Source organism: Hylobates moloch, unplaced genomic scaffold (assembly GCF_009828535.3).
Source record: "Hylobates moloch isolate HMO894 unplaced genomic scaffold, HMol_V3 SCAFFOLD_17, whole genome shotgun sequence".
NCBI classification, from domain to species: Eukaryota; Metazoa; Chordata; class Mammalia; order Primates; family Hylobatidae; genus Hylobates; species Hylobates moloch.
This window is the reverse complement of record NW_026652292.1, coordinates 15,432,672-15,457,748: the sequence shown is the minus strand read 5'-3', so window position 1 is coordinate 15,457,748 and position 25,077 is coordinate 15,432,672. Positions and strand designations below refer to the sequence as shown.

Below are 25,077 nucleotides of genomic sequence, written 5' to 3'. Positions count from 1 at the left end.
CCCTTCCCTGGGAGGCCTTTTCGGCCACCTCCCCGACCTCCAAGGCTGTCTCCTGTGCTCATTCTGTGGATTTCTGTCTCACTCTGTACTTTCCCACTTGTAATAGCCTGCATCACATTGCTCTGTCATTGCTTGTCGATTTGTCTGTGTTCTCCACCAGACTTAAGCTTGGTGATGACAGGGACCATTTCTAATCTTTGCCCTCCTGACGCCTGGCCTGCAATTGGCAACAGTAAACAGTTGTTAAATGCATCAGTCATTTCACCAAACTATGTCATTAGTAAGCATCTATGATGAGTCTAGAACTGTGTTGTGAGCAATGAGTGATTCGAGAGAAGAAAAACATAGCCCTGGCTCAGCCATTTATGAGCTCTGTAACCTTGGGCAAGGTTCCTACTTTGCCTCTCCCAACCTCAGTCTTTTTATCTGTGATATGGGATAAGAACACTTTCTTCAAGACATTATAAAGATTATATGAAACAATAACACAAATGACTGGGTAAATAGTAAGCACACCTTAGCTACTGCTATTATCTTTCATCAAGGGATGAACTGGCCAGAAGTAGTGAGGGATTAAAATGAAAGAATAGGAGATCTAAGAAATGTTTCCTGTCTTCCTCCCTTTCTCCTTCCTTCTTCTCCCCTTTCTCATTCATCCATTTCTTCCTTATGTTGAAATTCTGATGAAAGTCAGAGAAAGGAAAGATCATTATAACTGCAGAAAGCAACAAGGAAATGTGTGATTAAATCTTATTTTGGAGGTTTTTTTGTTTTTTTTTTTGAGACGGAGTCTCGCTCTGTCTCCCAGGCTGGAGTGCAGTGGGCCACTGCAACCTCCGCCTCCCGAGTTCAAGCAATTCTCCTACCTCAGCCTCCCGAGTAGCTGGGATTACAAGTGCACGCCTCCATACCCAGCTAATTTTTGTATTGTTAGTAGAGACAGGGTTTTGCCATGTTGGTGAGGCTGGTCTCGAACTCCTGATCTCAGGTGATCCACCCATCTCGGCCTCCCAAAGTGCTGGGATTACAGGCATGAGCCACTGTGCCCGGCCCTCAGGTGTTTTTAGAAAGCAGACACTTGAGTAAGATAGCATGCCAAGCACTGGTCTCAGTGTTTTGCATATGATTACTTTCTCATCAGATCATGTAAGCCATTTTATACACATTTACAGATATATTAAATCTCCACAACCACTATATGATATATAATTATTATCTCACTTTTACTGATCAGGAAACAAGCACAGAGAGGTTAAGTAACTTGCCTGAGATTAAACAGCCAGTAGGTGGTAGAGCCAGCATGAGCACCCAGGCAGGCTGGCACCAGGGGTTGCTTGGCAGAAATGCCCCTGGGAGCACAAGTATGTGCCCAGCATAGTGAGAAGACTTGGCACCAGAAACACTGCCCTTTAGCGGTTGGCTCTTCAGGCAAAGAGTTACAATCACATGGAGAAGTGAATACAACTTGGAAACAGACAAGAGGCCTGTAGCCAGGTTAGGTTCCCCGAAAGTGGACTATGAGATGGAGATGAGCATGCAAGGCATTTATTGGGATAAGCATCTGGGAAGGGAGGAGCAGGCATAAGAGTGAAGAGGGGGGAAATGGAGCTGCGATGTGGTCTGGCCTCCTGGGGTTGGGAGAACCATTCTTCAGTGATGTGGAGAGTAAAGGGTGCTGCTCTTTGGAAGCAGGTCAAGCTACATCAGGCTCTGCTTAGACTTGAATTGCTGCTCATTGAAACAGAGAAGAAAACTAATCTGATGACCACTGTGCAGGATGAACCCAAATGGGAGAGCCTGAGTGTGGTACTTATGTGCCAAAAGGGCACCTAGGGTTAAATTTCACTTTCTACCCCCATTCCACGCTGGTTTGGACTGAAAAACACACACCGGTGCAATTAAGGATGTAAAAAAATTAACCAAACCAGCTGATATAGCTAAGAACTCAACTAAGGCTAAGCTTGCTGTTGAACAGTGATGCAAAATCACCCCGGTGTGTCCTCGGTGGGATAGTGATCATATAAAATCAGATGTTGACATATGAAAACAGTGTTTCTGATTTGTTAAATTACCACATTAACAGCAAGTGCTGCTGGTTTGATTTGCACCTGATATGATAAGAAGCTAATTATATGACAGGGCAACCCACGTGGCAGGGCAATTTCAGTCCTAGCAACACAATATTTATCTGGACAGCAAACAGTCAAGCTGCTAATTCAAGATGCAATCTTTTCCAGAAACTTAGCCAATGCGGTAAAAAACAACATTCCCCATTCCTCACACAGACACTCGCCAGGTCTAGGAAATAAACTATAACTTATTTTTTGGTCAACTACTGATTTAGAAATGATTTACTGATGACCTTTTGTAATAAGTATTTTATATTAAATAGTCTCAAGTAAAAATGTGTGATCTCTGATAGGCACCAAAACACAGAATCCCAGACTTTATTTGCATTTGTAGATTTTGGAAGGTAGAATCCCATACTTTACTTTTTATTTGTAGGTTTTATTTGATTATATAAGGGAATACATAGGTGGGGGAATTTTTGAAAATACTTAAAGTGAGAGTCATAGAGATAATCATTGTTACTCTTGGGGTATATAGTTCCTTCCAAATTTTGTTTGTTTGTTTTACTCAATTTCAAAATATGTAACATATTCTTTTATAACTTGTGTGGTATGTTTGTATGTGTGGGTGAGGGTATGTAAAATACAGCAGTCGGCAAATTATGGCCCACACTCATCTGTCTGCTTACTGCCTATGGCTGCTTTGATGCCACAATAGTAGGATTGAGTATTGTGACAGGCACTGTATGGCCCACAAAGCTGAACATAGTTCCTGTCTAGCCCTTGATAGAAAAGTTTCCCCATCCCCATTTTAATATGTCAAGCAGTCCATACCATCAGATGTTCTTCAGTCATGTGCTTTGAAGGAGGCATAGTGTTCACATGAGTGGATCAAAGTTACATTTGACTTTACCTTGTCCCTTCTTGCACACATACCATCCACTGGGAAACCCTCTGGGCTCTGTCTCCAGCTGTGTCCCAGACCCGTCTACTCTCACCTGGGACCTGGGACAGATCTTACTCCTCCCTGGCCCCCTAATCTTTCTTTTGCCCCTGAAGAGGCTGGCTCCCATACCATCCAGAGCTGACTCCTGTTCCGGGCAGGTGGAATATATACCCATCACAAGGTGATCTTGAACCTGGGGTGACCGTCCCCTTTTCATTGCCAAGGTCCAGGTAAGGCTTGTCAATATAGGCTTCCAGGAATATAAATTTAAAGAGTCATATTTTTTTACTCATGTGAATTGTAATCTCTGTAAAATCACTGTTAATTCAGTTATGTTAATATATGTAAAAATCACATCTTATTTACATAATATGTTAATTTCAAAGTGCTGCTTTTCCTACTTTCTCTTTATGCCAGGTTTATTGACACTAAGGCCACTTTTTGAATCTCACACATTTTCCAGAACACGTCTTCACTACTAAGCTGTCATAGAGCATGTTTAAAAATTAGAGTCCCTGGCCAGGCGCGGTGGCTCACGCCTGTAATCCCAGCACTTTGGGACGCCGAGGCAGGCAGATCATGAGGTCAGGAGATTGAGACCATCCTGGCTAACACAGTGAAACCCCGTCTCTACTAAAAATACAAAAAATTAGCCGGGCGCGGTGGCGGGCGCCTATTGTCCCAGCCACTCCGGAGGCTGAGGCTGGAGAATGTCGTGAACGCGGGAGGCGGAGCTTGCAGTGAGCCGAGATCATGCCACTGCACTCCAATCTGGGCGACGGAGCGAGACTGCATCTCAAAAAAAAAAAAAAAAAAAAAAAAAGAATTAGAGTCCCTAGAAATTGTACTAAGCTATGGACAGCTATTTTGATCAGTCTTCATCACACAACCACTTACTACATTATTAAAACTTTTTGAAGAAACTTTTGCAAGGCTATTTACAATGACACTTAGCCTGTGGAATTGTGAGGTCACACCCCCAGAAAGAGCTATGAGATCTGTAATAAACTTTCTTCTTCTCTTTTTGATTATTCTTGTTATTATGATTTTTATCAATTCTATCAGGCAACTTCTATGACATCTAAAAGGCTCCAAACTAGCATTGATGCCATTTCAGCCATTCTTCCTTCTCCAGAACTTCTAAATTCAAAATAGGTAGAATGTATAGCCCTGGTATTTTGTAAGATCACAAACACATGGCTACATCCTGTTTTTGAGAGGTAACTTTAGGTAAAGTGAAGGAAAACTTTGCCTTGTGTTCAGATGTATAAGGTGAAATTTCAATTGCACACAGCGCTGTAAAGCCCTGCCCAGCATGGCCCAGTCGGCCTGGAGGAGCAGGCTGACTTGGTGGTTTAGAGCTCCACCCTGGAGCCAGATGGCCTAGGTTCAAATCCCAGTTCCCCAATTTACCAGCTCTGTGATTTTGGCCAAGTGACTTAGGTGCTTTGACCCCATCTCTAAGGTTTTCCGGGAAGCAAATTCTGAGTTGGAGGTTGACAAATTTAACAGGGGATGCTCTTGGAATCATCACCGGGGAGGGAAAGTAAAGGAAGCAGCCCTGGACGAGGGAGAAGCTGAGCTGTGATGCAGGCCCCACGAAGGCCTCAGCCCACACCTTGCAGAGTTGTCCCAAATTGCCATGAGGAGGCCAGTCTTTCGCACCCCTGTGCTGATCAGTCTTTGGCTCACCCTAGGAGGAAGTGAGACATTGGGAGTGTTAGTTGTCTGCAGCAAAGACGGTACCCAAAAAGGACTAACAGCTGTGTGGCATCCTCTGCAGCACTCCTGCAGCTGGAGGAGTTAGCCCTTCATTCCCTAAGGGGGACCTGGTGTGTGCATCACAGAACCCACCACGGGGGTGATAACAGTCCCTTTCTAATATTCTGTATTGAATATTTCAATATTCAATTAGAAATAGAATTAGAAATATTGAATATTTCTAATATTCTGATATTAATGATTATAATGGATTAAGATATGTAGAAATGTTAGAACAGTGTCGGACTCACAGTAACTGACATGTATTTGTTAAACAAAATTAAAACCTTGGGCCTAACTCATCTCCTCCTGTCACTGTCTTCTTAATTATGCTACTACCTTATTAAGTTCCAGACCCTACTTCTGGAATATACCAGTTTTACTCCTGACTAAGGGTCTTTATAGTTATTCCTGGAACATCTCTTTTTGAGTCCACCTTTTCCCGTGTAATGCAAGAGGGGAGCCTCTGGGAATAGGGTCTCAAAGCCTCATTCCTGCGTTAGCCCTGCCTTGTAACTAAGGCAGTTGACACTGGTCCTGTGACTTATTAGCCACATGTGATTGCATAGAATACGCTCCCAGTAAGCATGTGATGAATGAACAAATGAGACTCGAGATTTTCTTATCTGCTCAGTGGCATGCCTGTGGATCAAGACTGATTGATTTTTCTTGGAAACAAAATATTTCTCTACAGAATCTCCCTGAGCCATTGGCCCTCCACGGTCATCGGGAGAGCTCCCTAGCGTGATGGTTAAATTCACGTCAGCTTGCCCAGGCTATGGTGCCTCGTTATTTGGTCACACACCAGTGTAGATGCAAAGGTATTTTTTAGATGTGATCAATGTGGTTAAGTCAGAGCACTTTGAGTAGGGCAGATTATCTTCCGCAGTGTGAATGGGCCTCTTCCAATTAATTGAAGGCCTTAAGAGCAAAGACTCAGGCCCCTTGAAGAGGAAGGAATTCTGTCTGCAGACTTCCCTCAGACTCAAGATGGCAACTTCTGCTTCTTTACATCCACAAGATGGAATTTTTAGCCTGTTGGCCTACCCTGCAGATTTCAGGCTCTCACAGTCACATGAGCCATTTCCTTAAAATCAATCTCTCTCTCTCTCTCTCTATGTATATGTATATATAGCCTATTGGTTCTCTTTTCCCAAAGAACCCTGACTAATAGACCTAGGAACCCAGTGCTGCTGAGTCTATCCCCCAGTTTTTCTTAAATTGATCCCTCAGTTTTGCTTAAATTGCTGCTATGTTTGTCTGGGGATCTGTAATGTGGGCCCAGGACTTCCAGCCTGGGCAGAGGAAGACGCCATCTCATCCGATTAAGCCTGTTTCCCAGCTGACTTGCTCAAGAGGAGCCTTGCTTGTGCCTTTGGGGTGTGTAACTTCATTCACTGTGAAGAACCTAGGAACAGTTGTTTCCCATTGTTGATAGGGCCTCCCTGTCCATCTCCTCACATGAGGCCAGCTGCACTTTCGTGGCGGGCGGGAAGGGAGAAAGGGGCTTGAGCATCTCGGAGGACGCAGATCAGCACAGTGTCCCCCCGCGCACATCCACCTGTTGGGGCCGGAGGACGTGGGTCAGCACAATGTCCCCCGTGCACATCCACCTGCAGGGGCTGGAGGACGCAGGTCAGCACAGTGTCTCCCGCGCACATCCACCTGCACGGGTGTGCAAGCACATGTTGTTTCCTGGCTTCTCATACGGCTTCTGACACAGCACATCCCGTCCTCTTCACTTACTTTTAGGATTGGGATGATGTTTAGATTTTAACTGCTTGGGAAGGACACAGAAGCTGGAGTAGCAGGAGTGTCAAACAGCCACTGCCCTCTACAGTGTTCAACACAACTTGTGATTTCATTGTCCCGTTAAAAATAATATAAAACCACATTTGATAGAAACAAATTCTCCTTGGTTATAAATAAGCAAGCCTAAAGCAGCGTCTGGCAGCATGAATCCACCATGAAAATTTATGATGAATTGTGTGTATGACGTTGCCATGGTTTGATGCTAAAAGTAGATGGATGTAAAGAAGCCAAGTCCCCTTTCTATTTTAAACCTTGGACTTCCTCTAGTACTCGAAATAGGAAAGAAACATGAAAGGTAAGGACTAGTGGCACACATGGAAAGGAAATCTGGATGTGGTTTAAGTTTCGGAGATTTTATCGAAGTGAGGGGGAAATGGCAGGCTGTCGTTCATGGCTTTCATGGGAGCACATTGGAAATGGTTCACACAGCTCACTGCAGTGGAGACAGTCACAGCATCCAGGAGCACATGTGTTGCCTTGTCTCACATGTGTTGGTGGAGACGCACACTGGGGCACAGATGGTGCCCTGTTGGTCAGCTCAGCTCAGACTCTGGGTTCATTGCTGGTGTTGCCTATTGGCTGGGGCTGATGTGGGTGGGAAGGAAGTGCCATCATCTTTGAGGGAACTGATTGCCCTGTGGTTAAGGCTGAGCTCAGCTGGAAGGCGGGGCAGGGTTGGACCAGTTGAGGGGAGCCCTGCTGAGAGGGCAGAGAGGGGCACTGAGGCAGAGAGGTGGCTCCTTCAGATTGCCTGGGGTTGGAGGAGGAATCAACAGAAAAGGGAGGCAAGAACAAGTTTGTGGCTGGAACAAACGTGAGCATCAAAATCACAGATCACTGGATTACTGCCCAAAGTATATGGAAAACACACAAGTCCTCACTGATGGAAATAAATGATTGGACAAACAAGTATTAATAAACTCGGGGGAGGGGAGAGGCAGGTCTTCCTTGTAAGCCACCAAATACTGTACGTTGATACTCCCCTGTTCAGGAGTTAGAGTCCTGTCCCTTGCGCCACACTCCCTCCCTCTTTGAGCGTGGATTGGATTTAGTGATTTGCTTTCAAAGAATAGAGGATGGAAGGGGAAAAATAATAACTTTACCATTGCAAACTTGGCAAGCTACTTTATCCAAGTGATCAAGTTAATGACACAAGTGATATGCCATTTGGACATCATGAGCCCCACAATATGATGTGATGAGAGGGGTGCTTCACCTCATGGTACTCTCCCCCCAACCCAAAATCTCAGCCTAATGACGAGAAAAACATCAGACAACTCCAAACTGGCGCATCTCTACAAAATGCTCCTCAGATCTGTCAAGGTCATGATAACTGAGGAAAGTCCAGGCCATTCTCATAGACCACAAGAGACCAAGTTGATACCAAGACTGACTGTGGCATGGTGCCCTGGAGGGTATCTGGGTATCCTGAAGTAAAAAAAAAACCTAGCAAAGTACAAGCAAAGTCCGGAATTTAGTTCATAGTATCGTACCGATGGTTTGTGGTTTCTACAAATGCGCCATGGTAACGTAAAATATTAACATGGGGAAAACTGGGTGAGAGAGATCAGGAGCTGTCTCTGTTACTCTTCTGTAAATCCAACGTTGTTTCTTTCTTTCCCTCCCTCCTTCTCTCTCTCTACCTCTTTCTTTCTTTTCTTTCTTCTTTTTTTTTTTTTTTGGAGACAGCATTGCCCAGGCTGGAGTGACAGTGGCACAGTCACAGCTCACTGTAGCCTCAACTTCCTGAGTGCGGGTGATCCTCCCCCATCAGCCTCCTGAATAGCTGGGACCACAGGCTTGTGCCACCATGCTCAGCTAACTTTTTAAAATTTTTGTAGAGTTAAGGTCCCACTGTGTTGCCCAGGCTGGTCTTGAACTTCTGGGCTCAAACGATCCTCCCACCTTAGCCTCTCAAAGTGTTGGGATTACAGACATGAGCCACTGCACCCAGCCCCAATATTATTTCAAAAAAAAATTATTAAAATAAAACAAGTTTGTGTATGTCCATAGGAGAGGGGGCTGGATGCTGGAGGAAACCCCTCATGAGGAATTATCGTGGAGACAGGAGATTGGGGATTAACACCATCAGAGTCTTACTGGATCCAGTTTCTCTTCTCAGAGTCTTTAAGATTCAAGTTTTGGGTTTGTTTTACTCTATTTTTAAAGCTCATGACTTTTTCTAGTCATCGAAGGTGTTTTGCTCATACCCCGAAAGAAGTGAAGCCACTTTCTGGACACCTTCAAGTTGCTACATCATTTGGAACCCTGAGGTGGCCTGAAGGAGATAACCCCATGTTTCTGCGAGGACATGTGATAAACTGTGCCTCTCAGACACATGGTTTATCTCCAGACAGCGACTGAGGCAATGAGGAAATGAAAGCCCATTAGATTACTGGAGGAATCCGCCCTTCCTAAGAAGCAGTTCTGAGAATAAATCAAGGCCTTTTTTTTTTTTTTTTTTTCCACGTATCAAGATCAGCGTGTTGCTCAGCTTTTCTTGTAGCAAATGCTTCTCCAGGAGCTGGTTCCTCTTGGAAAATGCCTAGACACCACAGGATGGTAGCCCAGAAACACATTTCCCAAGCCCCATTGCTTGGGGGAGAAGTCCTTTCAGTGTCTGAGGCAATCTCTCATCCCCCTTCAAGGCTGGGTCAGCAGGTGAAGCTCATGCAGCCAAGACTGTAAGGCTGTCAGATGACACGTGGCAAAGAGTTCCCAGTGGAGGTGCCCTGGTCCCCTGTCCCACACCCCAAAGCGAATATGGAAATAATGATTTACTTCCAGAGCTGTCAAGCTGCAAAGTCTCCCTTTCAGTTTGGCTTCTCCAAAAACTACTGGGTAAATGGATAACCAAGAAGCATCTTATCAATTGCTATTTAAGGACTGAAATCGTTTAAACCTGACATCAGCAGAGTGCAATAAGGAAGATCGACATGTAATAGAACCCGTAGTTAAACAGAAGGTTATATGTAATTGCTCCTGTGTTGCATTGTGCTTTTAAACTCAGGAGATAAGGTTTGTTTTGAGCTGAGGGCCACCGTTGTAGATTCACTCCTGTCTCTACTATCCACAAAGACCTTTGTCTCTATGGTGTGTGGACTTTGAAAATTTCCACTTCCTTATGTTTCCTAAGAGCAGTGAGACTTGAGCCAGAGCCCTTTTGCTGCTATGATGATTTGTTCTAAATGTCTCAGAACCAAAGATTCTTTGTCAAGGAACTTTGCCCCTGAAACGCACAAGCCGTATCGCCTTAGAAGAGAGCTTTAAATAGGAAAGCATTCAGGAACATCCTTCAGGAACAGGGGAGTTCTGTGGAGGGCAGCTTGAACCAGCGGCAATACTAACCCCCTAGGGAATTTGGTTTTTACAAGTGTTTAAACTGTGGGGCAGAGGGTTTTAGAGAAGTTCTGAGGGATTTGAGAGGTAGGATGGGAGGGGAGAAGAATGGGAAGGAGGAGAGATAGCAAAAGAAAGTGGCTTCATATCAGAGGGATAGCAATTATGTTTTAATGAGAAGAGGAAGAGGAAATAAGTACGAATAAAACCAGTTCCAGGTGACCCACAGGACTTCTGAGAGGGAGTCACAAACCAGAATTTATAAAGACCATGTTCAGTGCAATGAAAGGAGCCTCAGTAAACACAGGACTCAACGCAGAACAAGTCAGTGGCCCTGGGGGAGGCGTGAGGTCTGAGCCCTGCCCTGTTTCCTGCAGTTATTTCTCCGGCCTTCCTAAGCTGTCACCAAGCTGCCCCCTGTCCCTCTCCGTATTTCCCGAGGCTACTCCTGTCCTCTGAATTCCTTGCCACCTCCTGCTCCTCTTTCCCACCTGCCGTCACCCCACCCTTCCTGGAGTGAAGCCACAAATAAGGGGCAAATTGGTTCTCACAGACTTTACACTTTGCATCATGTTTTCAAATGGTCATTAACCACTAAATAGCGCAACTTAAAAATTATTTTAAATTAATTTAATTACTTTTAATGGCAAAACCACAATTACATTTGCACCATCCTAATAGTAGTAGTCAACGAACTTTTCTTAAAAAAAAACTATTGGCTGGGCGCGGTGGCTAACGCCTGTAATCCCAGCACTTTGGGAGGCCGAGGCAGGAGGATCACAAGGTCAGGAGTTCCAGACCAGCCTGGCCAACATGGAGAAACCCTTTCTCTACTAAAAATACAAAAATTAGCCGAGAATGGTGATGGGTGCCTGTAATCCCAGCTACTCGGGAGGCTGAGGCAGGAGAATCGCTTGAACGTGGGAGACGGAGGTTGCAGTGAGCCGAGATCATGCCAATGCACTCCAGCCTGGGTGATAAAAGCAAGACTCTGTCTCAAAAAGCAACAACAACAACAACAACAAAACACAAAGCCCCCAAAAAACTATTGATTAGAAAGGACATTAAGCCTACCACCATATAGATGAGCATGACAAAATAGGGCTGGGGCAGGACACCACCCTTGCAGGCTCTGACTCTTCGCCCATGTTTCTGTCTTTCCTCACCCCCTCCCCATCATGACCTTTGCAAGTCCATGTCCTGCTCTCCTGGCCTTCTCTCCCACCAGGCTGGCCTGTCCCCCAGCAGCCCTTGGATGGCTGCAGTCTGCTCTGTCCAGGCCATGCTTTCCAGATAGCTTGGCCTCAGCATACCCTTTTGGGAGGCACAGTCCCACCCATAACAGGGTCAGGCAGTAGGGGTGGCACAGACTGGACAGGAAAGGGGTGAGAATCTCTCGCTGGCCAAAGTGATGGTCCATGACAGAGTGGTTCCAGTTGTTGGTCCCAACTGAGACCATAACCAACAAATGAACAAAATGGAAGTTCTGACTATTCAGGATAAGAAAACAGTGATATGTTGCATGACCTTACAATTTGTGGCCTATCCAGAGACACGGAGAGGGGCCTGTTAATAGTTATACCAGGACAAGAGGTGCAACTGGGCAGTGTCTGCAGTAGACTGGGAAATACGGTGACTACAGTGAGACTTCCAGAAAAAGAATGGAGGCAGTCCACAGGAGAGCTCAGGGGCAGGGAAGCTTCAGAGGCTCAGGGTGTTGGTTTGAGTGTCCTGGCTATTTTGGGCTGAAAGGAGCTTTGAGGAAAACACTCCATGTGCTAAGCTCAAAAAGAGTTAAAAAGATAAAAGGGTAACTGGGTTAAGTCTGATCTAATTATTACGAGAAGAGACTGAGAAAAAGGTTCTGCTTTCTCCTGCTGCCTGTCCAGATGAGGCAGGACACTGCTTGCAACTGTATCCTGAGCAACTCCGGGTTTCCAAGGACCTGAGTCAGGGGCTCTCTTTGCAGGGATTGAGACCATGTGTCAGTGACCTGCCCGCATTTAAACCTGGGGAACTCTTGTTGGTATGGTTGTTGTATCTTTTACTTATTAAGATATGCTATAACATAGTATTTTGGAGAAAAATGTTTGTATTGCTTTGAAAGCCACTGATCTAGGACAAGTCTCAGTGTGATTCCACCCACCAGGCAGCAAGAGAGGGGGGGTACCATCTCTCCCTCAGCAGCGGGGTGCACATAGTCATCATTCATCAGATTGTCATTATCGATGGCATCATTTACACCACGTGTGTAGATGCTCATTTGATCCTTTGATTTTTGTTTGTTTGGGTGTTTTCTTTTTTGTCAATTTGATCTAAGGAGAAAAATGTCCTCTTCCACTTTGTTCCAGAAATATCCTGCGTTTGATACTAGTTCCATACCCTTATTTCACTTTGGCGAAGTGCATAATACATTCTCTGAATTTTCATGGGCAACAAATTCTGTATTGGTGACATTGGAAGTCTTTGGTGGGCTATGGAAGGGTGAAGATGGGGAATTCTTAGACTCTTGAGTCAGTGGGTGGAGGGTTTGCTTCAATTTTCTTTTTTGTATTCTTTCAGCCAACACATGTCTTTTACCAAACAGTGAGCTTCTCAAAGGCAGGGACTCGGTGCTCTGACTTGAGCAAAAATCCTGAAGCTGTAGAGGCTGGCTGGAGAGGTGCTCCTGAAGGTCTGTGTCCCAAGTGAGTGGGCATTTCTTTCCTGTAGGGACAGGGAACCCTGGAAAGTCCCCTTACAACCCCCTTTTCATTTAAAAGTAATCTTTTTTCTTTTTTATATTTTAAAAACTATTTTTCATATCATAAGAGTAATTTGTTGCTGAAAAATTAAAAAAAAACCAGGCAAAAAGATAAGATGGAAAATACTCATTATTTCCCTAAGCCACAGAAGAAAACCATAGTGTAGGTCCTTGAACACTTTTTCTTTCTCTCTTTTTCTCCTCTCCTCCCTTCCCTTCACCCATCCTCTCCCCCTCCTCCTCCTTGCCTTGTCCTTCTAGTTTGCCTTTCCTTCTTTGTACATATCTTTCCAGATATGTTCATCAATATATAAATGTATATATAAATATATAAATCAATATATAAATCCATAATATATAATATATAAATATATAGTCAATATATTTACATATATTACATTTATATATAATCACTATATTTACATATTGATTATATATAAATATATAGATTATATATAAATATATACAGTCAATTATATGTAAATATATTGATTATATGTAAATATACATAATTGCAGCTCAATATATACATAAATGTATATTTCATATGAATGAGATATTATATATTTTGATTTCTATTCTTTCTCTCTCTCTCTCTCTCTTTTACTATGTTAGGGAAAGACTTTCCTAACAATGTCATCCTTTTTAATGGCAGCATAGGATTTCATTGAATCATACAATTTAACCTCTTACTGATAGACCTCTAGGTCGTTTTCATTTATTGGCTGTTGCAAAGAATGCTTATATTTATTTTATCTCTAAATTTTAAATTTTGTGTGTATGATTTGTGAAGTCCATAATATGTTTACAAGTAATATATGTACACTATAAATGTATACGCATATAATTTGTAATTGCACAATATATTTGGGGGGTGTGTGCTGCTAGTGGTGCTTGATCAAAAACATGTGGCTGCCCCTAACCTCGGCAACAGATGATGAGTTGAACTAAGACAGTAACCGCAGCGTGGAGTCTGAGGTGGATTGAAGTGTAGCTCAGTACATTAGGGTTGATGGGACTTGGTGATAGTCTGTCTGGTGAGGGAGAGGGAAGAATTGAGTATAGCTTCCATGTTTCTGCCTCAGTTGACCATTTCTTCACTTACTTATGTAATTAATATCAACTAATAAGATACCCTAAAAATAATATTAAGATGCTATATCCTAGGAGCGAGCTCCATCGTGCTTTGTACTATTGCTGAAATACAATAATAAACAAGAACATCCCTGCCTTAAATTCTGGTGAGGTGGGGGACTCAGATAACAAGCATGTGAACAATAAAACAAGTTTCTAGCCTCTGCTTCAGGAGTGTTCAGGTCAGGCCTACACATCCTGGCCAATTTGGAATGGATCTGCATTTTTGTTTTCTGGATGTAAGCTGCATTCTGCCTCTTCTCCAAGACTCCTGTTAGATATATCTTCCTCCTCATTCCAAGACTCCTATTAGCTCTATCTTCCTCCTCATTCCCATGCTCCTCAGGGATTACTTTTCCTCACTCAGTATTTTTCCCCCTGCAGGCATCTGCTGCTTCAAGCTTCACATATATGGTTTAGAAATCCTATGTTTTTTTTTTTTTTCATTTACTTTTTGTTTTGAGATGGGGATTTCACAGTGTTGATCAGGTCGGTCTTGAACTCTTGGGCTCAGGCAGTCCTCCCAACTCTGCCTCCCAAGGTTCTGAGATTACAGGCATGAGCCACTGCACCTGGCCTCTTATGATGTTTTTGGAATTAATTCGGGCTTGTTAGATTTTTTTTTGTTATATGTGTGGTGAAAAATCATTTAGAGATCCATGTTTAACTTTATTGTCTACTGTGTAGTTTAAGAAATGTCAAAACCAGGAATACAGCCTGATTGGGCACACTAGAGGCAAGAGTGGGAGGGGGTGAATTCACAGACCTGGCCAGTCTCCTTCTGGCTTCAAGGTGGTAATTTACTCCGCAATTCTCAGACTTCACTTGTACCAGAAATGTTTGGGGGAAATGTGCTAAGATCCGGGTCCTCAGGCCCTTCCTCTAGCGATTCTGATTCTTGGAATTTCAACTGAGACTCAGGATCTGCATTTTGAAGCAAGTTCTCCAGGAGATTCGGTTGTGCTGTTCTACAGACAACATTTTTAGAAAGACTGATTTAGGGGAGGTGTTTTTGGTCTCTGTGTCTTCTGTCATTTAAGAAGATTTTTCAGTCACTTGCGCTGACTGATCAATACAGCTGATTACTTAGGACAAAATATAAAGTTCTTACGCAGAGAGAGCTGACTTGAGCTATCTCTACCTCGAAGGCGTCTTTTATAGTTTCAATCATATATGGATGAAAAAGATGTTGTATTCTTTTTATATGAACTACTTTGTGTATTTTATAAGTAGTATAAATGTATGACTCTCCCTTTTACCAGACATTTGGGGTGCATGATATAGACAACTGAAGGTTATTCCTTTAAGTTGCACTTTTTTTTTCTTTATTTCACCCATTTACATGGAACTATTTCTTAATTTAGTATATGTTTCTCTCCTTTGGCAAACACAATCTACTGAAGATAGTTAAATCTTTTCAGGGTCATCATATATGTTTTTCATTCTTTCAGGTGTGACTTAGATTTGTTAAAGCCCCTACACTGAATAGCCTCAAATGTGTTTGCTCTTTGAGTCTGCCATGGTTTTTAGAGTTTTTCTTTTCCCTCACTGTTATCTGTCATTTCCCTCTCGCATTACTGTGCCTGCCTCTGGGAGCTTTCTAATTTGCTCTGGGGCTGGGAAATGATGTGACTGCGGACTATATGTTGAGTAATAGTGAAGAGGATTTGAACGAGTTTTGAGAAGCTGTTCTAGGAATAAAATGAATGTACTTTGCTGCGTTGACTTGGTGACATTATTTTAGTGGCTCAACTACCTTCTTCTAACTTACTACCTGATCCTTAACCGCAGTTGTCATATTTGTGACCTCCTGACAAGTGAGATATTGCTAGAAATCATTTATCTTGATCTGCAAACCTTTGTCTCCCCCAGTTGTGTTAGTGTTTTTATGTATACAGTTCTATAATGTGAAACGTATGAGGATTAAAACTAAAAAAATTCTCAGGCCAAAAATAGATAAATTGAGATATTGCCAAGTTATATGAAGAAAACACATTGGAATAAGGAGATTATGAGAATGACATGAGGTATTTATTATGTTTCTTTAAGAGAAGAAATAGACAAGGATAAAGGAGGAGCAAGTTTCAGAAAGGTGATGGATTCTTTGCACTTGTTTCTTGGAGATACTTGTGGGGCTTCCAGGTTCCAGGAACCCTTTTACACTGCTGGTGGGAATGTAAACTAGTACAACCACTATGGAAAACAGTGTGGACATTCCTTAAAGAACTAAAAGTAGATCAACCATTTGATCCAGCAATTCCACCACTGGGTGTCTACCCAGAGGAAAAGAAGCCATTATATGAAAAAGACACTTGCATATGCATGTTTATAGCAGCACAAGTCACAATTGCAAAAATGTGGAACCAACCCAAATGCCCATCAATCAATGAGTGGATAAAGAAAATTATATATATATATTATATATATATATAATATATATATAATATATATATACACATATATATGTATATATTATATATATACACACACATATAATATGTATATATATTATATATATACACACATATAATATGTATATATATTATATATATACACACATATATATAATATGTATATACATATTATATATACACACATATATATAATATGTATACATATAATATATATATACTTATATGTGTATATATATTTTATATATATACACATGCCATGGAATACTACTCAGCCATAAAAAGGAATGAAATAATGGCATTCGCAGCAACCTGGATGGAGTTGGAGACCGTTATTCTACGTGAAGTAACTCAGGAATGGAAAACCAAACATCATATGTTCTCACCTATAAGTGGGAGCTAAGCTATGAGGATGCAGAGGCATAGGAATGATACAGTGGACTTTGGGGACTTGGGGGGAATGGTGGGAGGGAGGTGAGGGATAAAAGACTACACACGGTACAGTATAAACTGCTTGGGTGATGGGTACCCCAAAATCTCAGAAATCACCACTAAAGAACTTATCCATGTAACCAAATACCACTTGTTCCCTAAAAACTATTGAAATAAAAAAATGAAGCTAAAACATTTCAAAATAAGATAGAAGGCTGGGCGTGGTGGCTCACGCCTGTAATCCCAGCACTTTGGGAGGCCGAGGTGGGCGGATCACGAGGTCAGGAGATCGAGACCATCCTGGCTAACACGGTGAAACCCCGTCTCTACTAAAAATACAAAAAATTAGCCGGGCATGGTGGCAGGCACATGTAGTCCCAGCTATTCGGGAGAATGAGGCAGGAGAATGGCGTGAACCCGGGAGGCAGAGCTTGCAGTGAGCTGAGATCGCACCACTGCATTCCAGCTTGGGCGACAGAGCGAGACTCTGTCTCAAAAAAAAAAAGAAACAAATATCTAATGAATTAAAAAAAACACTGAATATATTGAAGATAAAAGTGAAACAAGGCAAAAATACAAATTCCAAAATGAAAGTATCTGTACTAACTTCATGCAGGTGGTATGAGGTGGTGCTGAGAACCAGCAGGCCTTCTTTGGGCCAAGTTTCTGGTTACAGATCCCACAAGTAGAAGACAGGACCTTTGGGCTCTCCCATATTTGCAGAAGATTCAACACTTGATTCTTTCTAGGTTAAAAATAAGAATGTGGGAGGGAGATGGCTCCTAGAGAACATTGAGCTCTAGGTTATTAATCTCCTCCCCATAAGTCAAGCAAAAGCACCCACGATCTACTCTCCCCACACCCAGCTTTTAAATTAAGTTTTAACTCAGAATGAGAGTGACGAATTCCTTAATAGCAGTATATAAATAATTTTTGTGTTATGACCAAATTTAATTCAGCCATATCTTAAAAAGATTGATTTTAATCATATTTAAAATTGTGTTTTAAAGTTAATTTAAATTATATGTTTAGTCTGTCATAGATATTAAACACAATATGAATTATTAAAAAAAGTGCAATCAGAATAGAGTTCCCAGTCAGCACAAGATCATGACAAGGAAGAAGGGGACAGAGGTGGCAGAGCACAGAGTCAGGGATTGGAGAACAGGGGTTTCAGTCAACTGAGAGGCTCCCGTGAGAGAAGGAGCACCGAACAGAGAAAACAGGATTCATTCTCGCAAATGTTTTTCTGAAAATGGCCCAAGTGGCAGATAGGTTAGGATATGAGGACCTTGTAGACTTGACTTGAAATGCCCACCACGGAGGTATTCTTTCTTCTGTCTGAGAGGCTGGTTGATTATTGTCTTAAGAGGGAGCCTTTGGGGCTTCCTCTAGTGAAGAAACAGTCCAAACCAAAAAGAGCCGGTCCATCGGATGGCTGGTGTAAAAATGGACAATGTCTTGTCCAATGGCCTGGCCATTTACAGTAAAGGCAGATATTGGGGCATGGAGTTATTTAGTTTGGGACTCCTTGATTTTGGTTTAAAACGTGTGCAAGGAGGTCCCCTTGGTCCCTGTAGCTGTTGTGGCTCTAAAGACATGTGTCTGTGTGCCTTTTGTAAGGAGTTTCCCCACTGTGGCCACTGTAACTCTATGTTCCCTTTGCTAAGGGTCACAATATTTCTTTAGAAAAGCACAGGTTCTGGATCCAAAGTTCTTTTACATGAAATTGGCTGGAGTTCTAGATGGTTGAGTTCTAGAATCCTCAGATCCAGATGAGCCCATGATTCCCTGTCTTATAGTAATCTTACCTACCTACTGAACCCAGTCCAGTTTCTAATTTGACCCGGTCAGACACCTGAGGCCTTCCTGCAGACCCAGCCCTGTTTCTGTCATGACTTCTGAACCAATCTGCATCAAACAAAGTGCTCAAAAATACTCGGAGAGCCCAAAACACAAATTCACAGAGCTCAGAATCCAAGAGAGAACTCAACCATGACCCCAGTTGCTGCGAGAGATCAATGGGCACAGTGGGCCCTGGCAGTTACCTTCGCTTGGTCTCTTGGTGTTTCTGGGAATCACTACATGTCTACTTTGAATCCCATTTCTGGCACCTGGAGCAGCCTGATGTTTCTGCTGACATCTCCTCAATCAGAACAATCACAAAGGGCCTCATTTGGCTCCAACAAGCCTGAGAAATGTAGTTTTTATTCTGGAAGGCCATGAGTACTAAAGTTAGGAAGGGATGTGAAGAGACAATCTGTCTTCACACTGGCATCTGTGTTTGGCCATTCATTGCTAATATTTTCCTATAATGTCCAAGAGAGGGAAGGTCTCTCCTAGTGTCTCAGATAGAAAGTTCCAGATCTTTAATCAAAGCAGCTGTAGAGGAGATAGAAACAAAGCAAAACTCAGACTGATGGCTATGTGAAGGGGAAAAAGGTGTCAAGAAAGGTGAACGTTTGGCTTTGAAGTGGCAATGATTTTCTAGGGCATACTATATGATGAAATTGCAAAGGAGAATAAAAATTCTCATTTTAAGTATATTACTAATATTAAATGGAGATGCATTTGGAAAGAGAGTGTGTACTGGAAAACATAAAATGTGGAGGTATCTGGACCCTTGGGCCTCTGCAGCATGTGTAGGCTCTGCTGGAGTGGAAGGACACCCAGCCAAGGCATAGTGACCTGGAGGTGACTCCTGGCTCTGTCACCTGCAAGTCACCTGGCTTTGCTGTGCCACAGTTTCAGCATCTAAAAATCTTGGTGATCACTTCAGTGGCACTCAGGGTCTCTCACACATCTGAATTCTGTGAATCCTTAAGTTCTAGATGTCTAGTAGGTTTCAGGTCAGTGAGGAAACCCTTAGCACCTTAGTCACCAGCAGGGTGAAAGGTGCCATCAGGGTGAAGAAGCCATTTTAGGCCTTCAGTGGGGGGACACTTGTCGATTGTGTAGCTACACTCAGGATCTGTTGTCTGTTTTCTCCCTGATAGGGTTTGGATCTGTGTCCCCACTAAATCTCATACTGAATTGTGATCTCCAGTGTTGGAAGTGGGGCCTGCTGGGAGGTGATGGGGGATCATGGGGGTGGAGTTCTCATGAATGGTTTAGCACCATCCCCTCTTCATACTCTCTTGCTCCAGCTCTGGCTATGTGATGTGCCTGCTCTCCCTTCCCCCTCCACCATGATTCTAAGTTTCCTGAGGCCTCCCCAGAAGCTCAGCAGATGCCAGCCATGCTTCCTGTACAGCCTGCAGATCCATGAGCCAATTAAACCTCTTTTCTTTATAAATTACCCAGTCTCACGTATTTCTTTATAATAATACGGGGCTGGACTAATACACCCTCCTTGTTCCTGTGAATTTTAGGAATTACCACAAATATACCTAAAGGGGACTCCGTGGTTGGAACAAGCAATTTTAACATGCATGTTGGGGCGCTAAAACAAAGTACTGGTGCTCCTTGACCTACCGTGGGATTATAGCCTGAGAAACCCATCCTAAGTTGAAAATATTGTAGGTTGAAAATACATTTAATCCACCTAGTCTACTGAACACCAAAGCATAATCTAGCCTACCTTAAACATGCTCATAACACTTACATCAGCCTATGGTTGTGTAGAATCAACTGGTATCACAGTTCATTGCAGAGTACCGGCTGCCCACCCTCGTGATCGTGGGGCTGACTGGGAGCTGAGGCTCCTGGCTGCTGCCCAGCTTCACAAGAGAGTACCCCACCACATGTCGCTAGCCCAGAAAAAGATCAAAATTTAAAATTTGACGCACAGTTTTTGCTGAAAGTGTATTGCTTTTGCACCCCTGTAAAGTCAAACAGTTGTGAAGTTGAGCCATCCTAAGTTGCGGACTGTCTGTAATGGTAAATTTTTCCTGTTGGTAATAGCTAATTCATCTGTTATAGCACTAAATCAGTTCATCATCCTTTACAATTGAGAGGCAGGTCTCAGGGATATATTCAGTTCTGTGGTAACCAGCAACTAAGATCAACAACAGTTATGTTCAGGTATTCAAGAAATAGTAAGCTAGAAGCTTAGGAGAAAGAAAAGGTAAAATTCATGGGATAGAATGATCAGAGCTGAAAGTTAGATAAGAGAATTAACCTTCTGTATTGATTAGGTGTTTTTTTTGTTTTTTTTGTTGTTGTTGTTGTTGTTGTTGTTTTTTCGAGACAGGGTCTCACTCTGTCGCCTAGACTGGAGTGCAGTGGTGTGATCTAGGCTTGCAGCAACCTCCGCCTCCCAGGCTCAAGTGATTCTTCTGCCTCAGCCTCCCGAGTAGCTGGGATTACAGGCACGTGCCACCACACCTGGCTAATTTTTGTATTTTTAGTAGAGACGGGGTTTCACTATATTGGCCAGGCTGGTCTCAAACTCCTAACCTCAGGTGATCTGCCTGCCTCGGCCTCCCAAAGTGCTAGGATTACAGGTGTGAGCCACCGCCCCCAGCCGATAAGGTTTTGTGCAAGTGCCAAAATATTATCATTGATAATATTTTCAGCATTTCAACTTTTCAGTTATTTAAAAACCTGGAATTTCTAATAGCATAGCACACTGCTCTGCCTCTGAGAGGCTCTCGGCACACCCCGACCTTCAGAGCTCAGCCTATGACTGTTTTCTTTCAAGTGCCTGGTATTTCAGTTGTGTGTCTGAATAACCACACCTAGTTCATCTTAGACTTTGAAGTGTCTAAAATGTTTGGTCTTGCATAAAATATGAAATGCTTTAAGGAATTGTTAATTGTGAGATGCATACATCACAAAATAACTAACACTATCCAAAAGAAAGCAGATGTTATTTGTTTTGACATTTCTTTAATATAGTAGAAAGTCACTTTGACACATACAAATGGTAAAATATATATTAAATATAGATAACATGCTAGGATTAGCTATAACATAACAACAGAATACACAGATTTTTAGTTTTTTATTTTTAAAATTTATTTTTTTATTAGCGTTTTAAAGAAACGGGGTCTTGCTCTGTCACCCAGGCTGGAGTGCAGTGGCACGATCTTGGCTCACTGCAGCCTCCACCTCTGGGGCTCAAGCAATTCTCTCACTCCAGCCTCCCAAGTTTCTGGGACCAAAGGAGCATCCCATCAGGCCCGGCTAATTTTATTTTTGGTAGAGATGGGGTCTCACTGTGTTGCCCAGGCTGATCTTGAACTCCTGGGCTCAAATGATCCTCCTACCTCAGCTTCCTACAGTGCTAGGATTACAGGCGTGAGCCACAGCACCTGGCAGCACATTTCGAAAAGAATATTGCTTCTTAATAATCAGATCTTGCTTTCTGCCATCCCTAATATTCCTAGTCAAGAAAAAAAAAATGGCTTCAACTTTTTGTCCAAAGCTTTCAGGATATATTCCTAAAGAAATCTCAGTAATATTTCTTCTGGCTTTTTTGATAGCAAGATTTGAAGGGATTTTTATCGTACTCTTTTAAAAAAGCAAATGAGGGATAGCTCTCTTTAGTGACAAGCCAAGCTATGAAAACATCCAGACCCACAATCCTTCCTGTGCCAGTGTCAGGCTGCCCCTAAGGACAGGGAAGTCCTGGGGAGAAAGCATTTTGCCCAGATGAACACATGAACTCAACATTCGTGTGCATGCTTCCGGTGAGTTGAGAAATCTAGATGACCCAAAAAGATTTTCTTGCAAAACAATATCCCTCAAAACCCCGTTGCATAATGGCTTTTGTTTTAAACTTTTTTGAGTAAGGGATCTTTTTGCTGAGTGGCTAGGCGTTCTCCAAACAAACTCCCCAACCCTCACAGGTACAGCCTGTTTTGCTGTCTGCTCTCCAACTCCCTCCTGTGACTCGAAGGAGGAGATTTGATAGCCCAGGGTGAAGTTTCAACCTCCTGTGGCCACTCCACCCTTAGGTGGGTGCCTAGTCATCCCAGAAAAAAAAAAAAAAGCTGGGGGAAGAGAAAGGGCAGGCGGGCCTAGGTGAAGTCATCCAATGAAGGTTACTGGCTGAGCAGGGACACCTTCTCACAGGACTGGAGAGAGAATGCGGGGCAGCTGGGCAAGGCTTACTTCCAGCCGCCTGTCATGGTACTGGGAGTAAGAGGTGACCTATTTATTTTTAGAAGGGGGCAGTGATAATAACCCAGCTCCTAGCTTCATTCAAGGCAGGCAGGCGCTTTGGAAGTTTGTAAACACCAACTTTCTGAGTAAGGGAGGAGCACTTTTTTTCCAGAAAGGAAAGAACGTCTCTACTGGGTTTTTTTCCTCCTGATATTCAGCATTAGAGTAGAAAAGAAACTATTGTTTGGCCACATTAGCTGTGGTTAGCAGGTGCTGCAGCCTTCGCCACTGTTATTATTTTTAAAGGGCAGAAATGCCTGAAGGTGAAGACTTTGGACCAGGCAAAAGGTAATTGTGATATATACGTACTTACTTATTCTTCAGTCTGTTTCATTGGCTGGTTATCTTTTAAAAAATATTATGATTAATTTAAAAAGGAGTTTAAAATGTAAAAATATTAAGAATGCAGTCCTTTAATTCCAGGAAATATAATTTTCTTTGGCACGAGCTCACTCAAGAGAGGCAAATAACTTAATGTCCTCTTAAAAACTTATGCCAGTAAGTGCTTTTCTTGAATCAGAAAGTGGTGGCCTGAAATTTTTTAAAAAAGTGTTTCCAAGCACATCATGTAGAATCTACTTGAATGTTTTAATGTTGGATTTTTAACATGAGATGATAGTTGTTGGAAATATAAGCTATTGAACATTTTAAAAAACCTTTTGCATTTTAAAGATTTGTTAAGCATTTCTAAAGGTTAAACATTGGAACAATATACCATTTTGATACTGTAAAACTTTTTAAAACCACAGTTCTTATTGTTGAAAATGTGATTACTTGGGCTCCTTTTACAGGGAGTACATTAATTGTATCACTATTTATATTAATATCTAACTCTAAGAAGGGGGAGATCAAGAGGAGGGAAAGAAAGCAGACAATTAATTCCTGCTCATATGAGCATAATTGTACCTAGAGTGAAAGTCTTCATTTTAGCCCCATTGCTGTGAACAACTTTTGTATAAGTCAGTTAGATGCCTTCATTGGAATTCTAATTGGGGCCATTGAAATTTGGATATGAAGTAGACAGAAAATTATTAAACAAGAAAAGGAGTTGGACAATTTTCTTGCCAAAGAAAGTGGAAACTGGTAACTCTCTAGGAACAAGGGCACCAAAATATATTTTTGTCATTGTATTAAAGACAAGCATCCCCTTTCAGCCATGGGTATATGGGGCATGTTTGTGTGTGTGGTAATTATAATCAGTTGTAGTAGAGTCTGTAAAAGCTGCTTTTCTCTAGTTTTCTAGTTTCCATTTTCTTACAAATTCCTTCCTAGTACATCAACATTATGTTGACATTTAATTGAACAATGAAACAACTTTCTATATAAAATGACACAGTAAATCAAGTACTTGAAGATGACATTTACAGAAATGCTTAGAGTGGGATATGGGTTAACTAGCTGGTTAAGAAAACATTTCCAGAAAAGTGTAAATGTCAGGTTCAGTTTCGAGATGATGGGTTGATTTACTTGTATGTATCCCATTCATGACATTTTAACATTTCTGGGAGCAGGACTTTTATTTTCCTCTTGGCACCTAGGCACTGCCACCAGCTCTCTATGTAGAATTTTGCACAGAATAGGCATTTTAAATACATACTTGTAGAATGAAATGGATTGATAAGCTATTTGATATGTGCAGTACATATTTATGGGGCCTACTCATTTTAGAGGTTGAAAGAAGGAAGAGATTTGGCAGAAATGTGATTAGGGTTGCTTTAATGAAATGCAATATTTTCACAATTAAGTAGTAATTATTGATAAATATTTTGAACCAACAGTTTGTGATATATACTAAACAAAGAAATTTTTTCTAAGAATGCTTTACTGGTTAACAAGGGTAACCAGATAAGAGTGTACAGATATTATATAGCTATACACTCACATAACCATATATTATACACATATATAATGATTATTATTACCAAGGATTAGTAATATATTGGAATGAAAATGGGAGACTCCCCCTCCTTTGAGGTAGCATATTCCTGTGCCACCTCCCCCTGCTACCTGTAGTTTTAATTTTGATAACTTTAAGGTTTTACCCATTGGTGGTTTTCTATACAATATGCTTTGTCTTACTTCATACATTTGTTTTTTCCCCTATCTGTGCAGAAAGAAGGGGCATCCCAGACAGGTAGAAAGTTTAGAGCTAGGTTAGAAATAAAAGATTACAACTGGCCTGGTGCCGTGGCTCACACCTGTAATCCCAGCACTTTGGAAGGCCAAGGCAGGAGGATCCCTTGGGTCCAAGGGTTTGAGACCAGCCTGGGCAATATAGGGAGACTCTGTCTGTACAAAAAATACAAAAAATTTAGCCAGGCG

At 42.2% G+C, this 25,077-nt stretch overlaps 1 protein-coding gene across 3 annotated transcripts in view; it reads left to right on the top strand.

Annotated features, from left to right (window-relative positions):
- The window catches only part of RETREG1 (reticulophagy regulator 1), a 144,063-nt gene that overhangs the window by 85,156 nt on the left and 33,830 nt on the right, over positions 1-25,077 (top strand). The window contains exon 1 of one of the 3 annotated variants that reach the window (XM_032135296.2): positions 22,623-23,043. The exons of the other annotated variants lie outside the window; for them this stretch is intronic. Coding sequence (XP_031991187.1) covers positions 23,009-23,043 — 35 coding nt within the window. The 5' untranslated portion in view covers positions 22,623-23,008. Of the gene's footprint in view, positions 1-22,622; positions 23,044-25,077 lie in introns of those variants that run through there. 3 annotated transcript variants of the gene reach the window in all.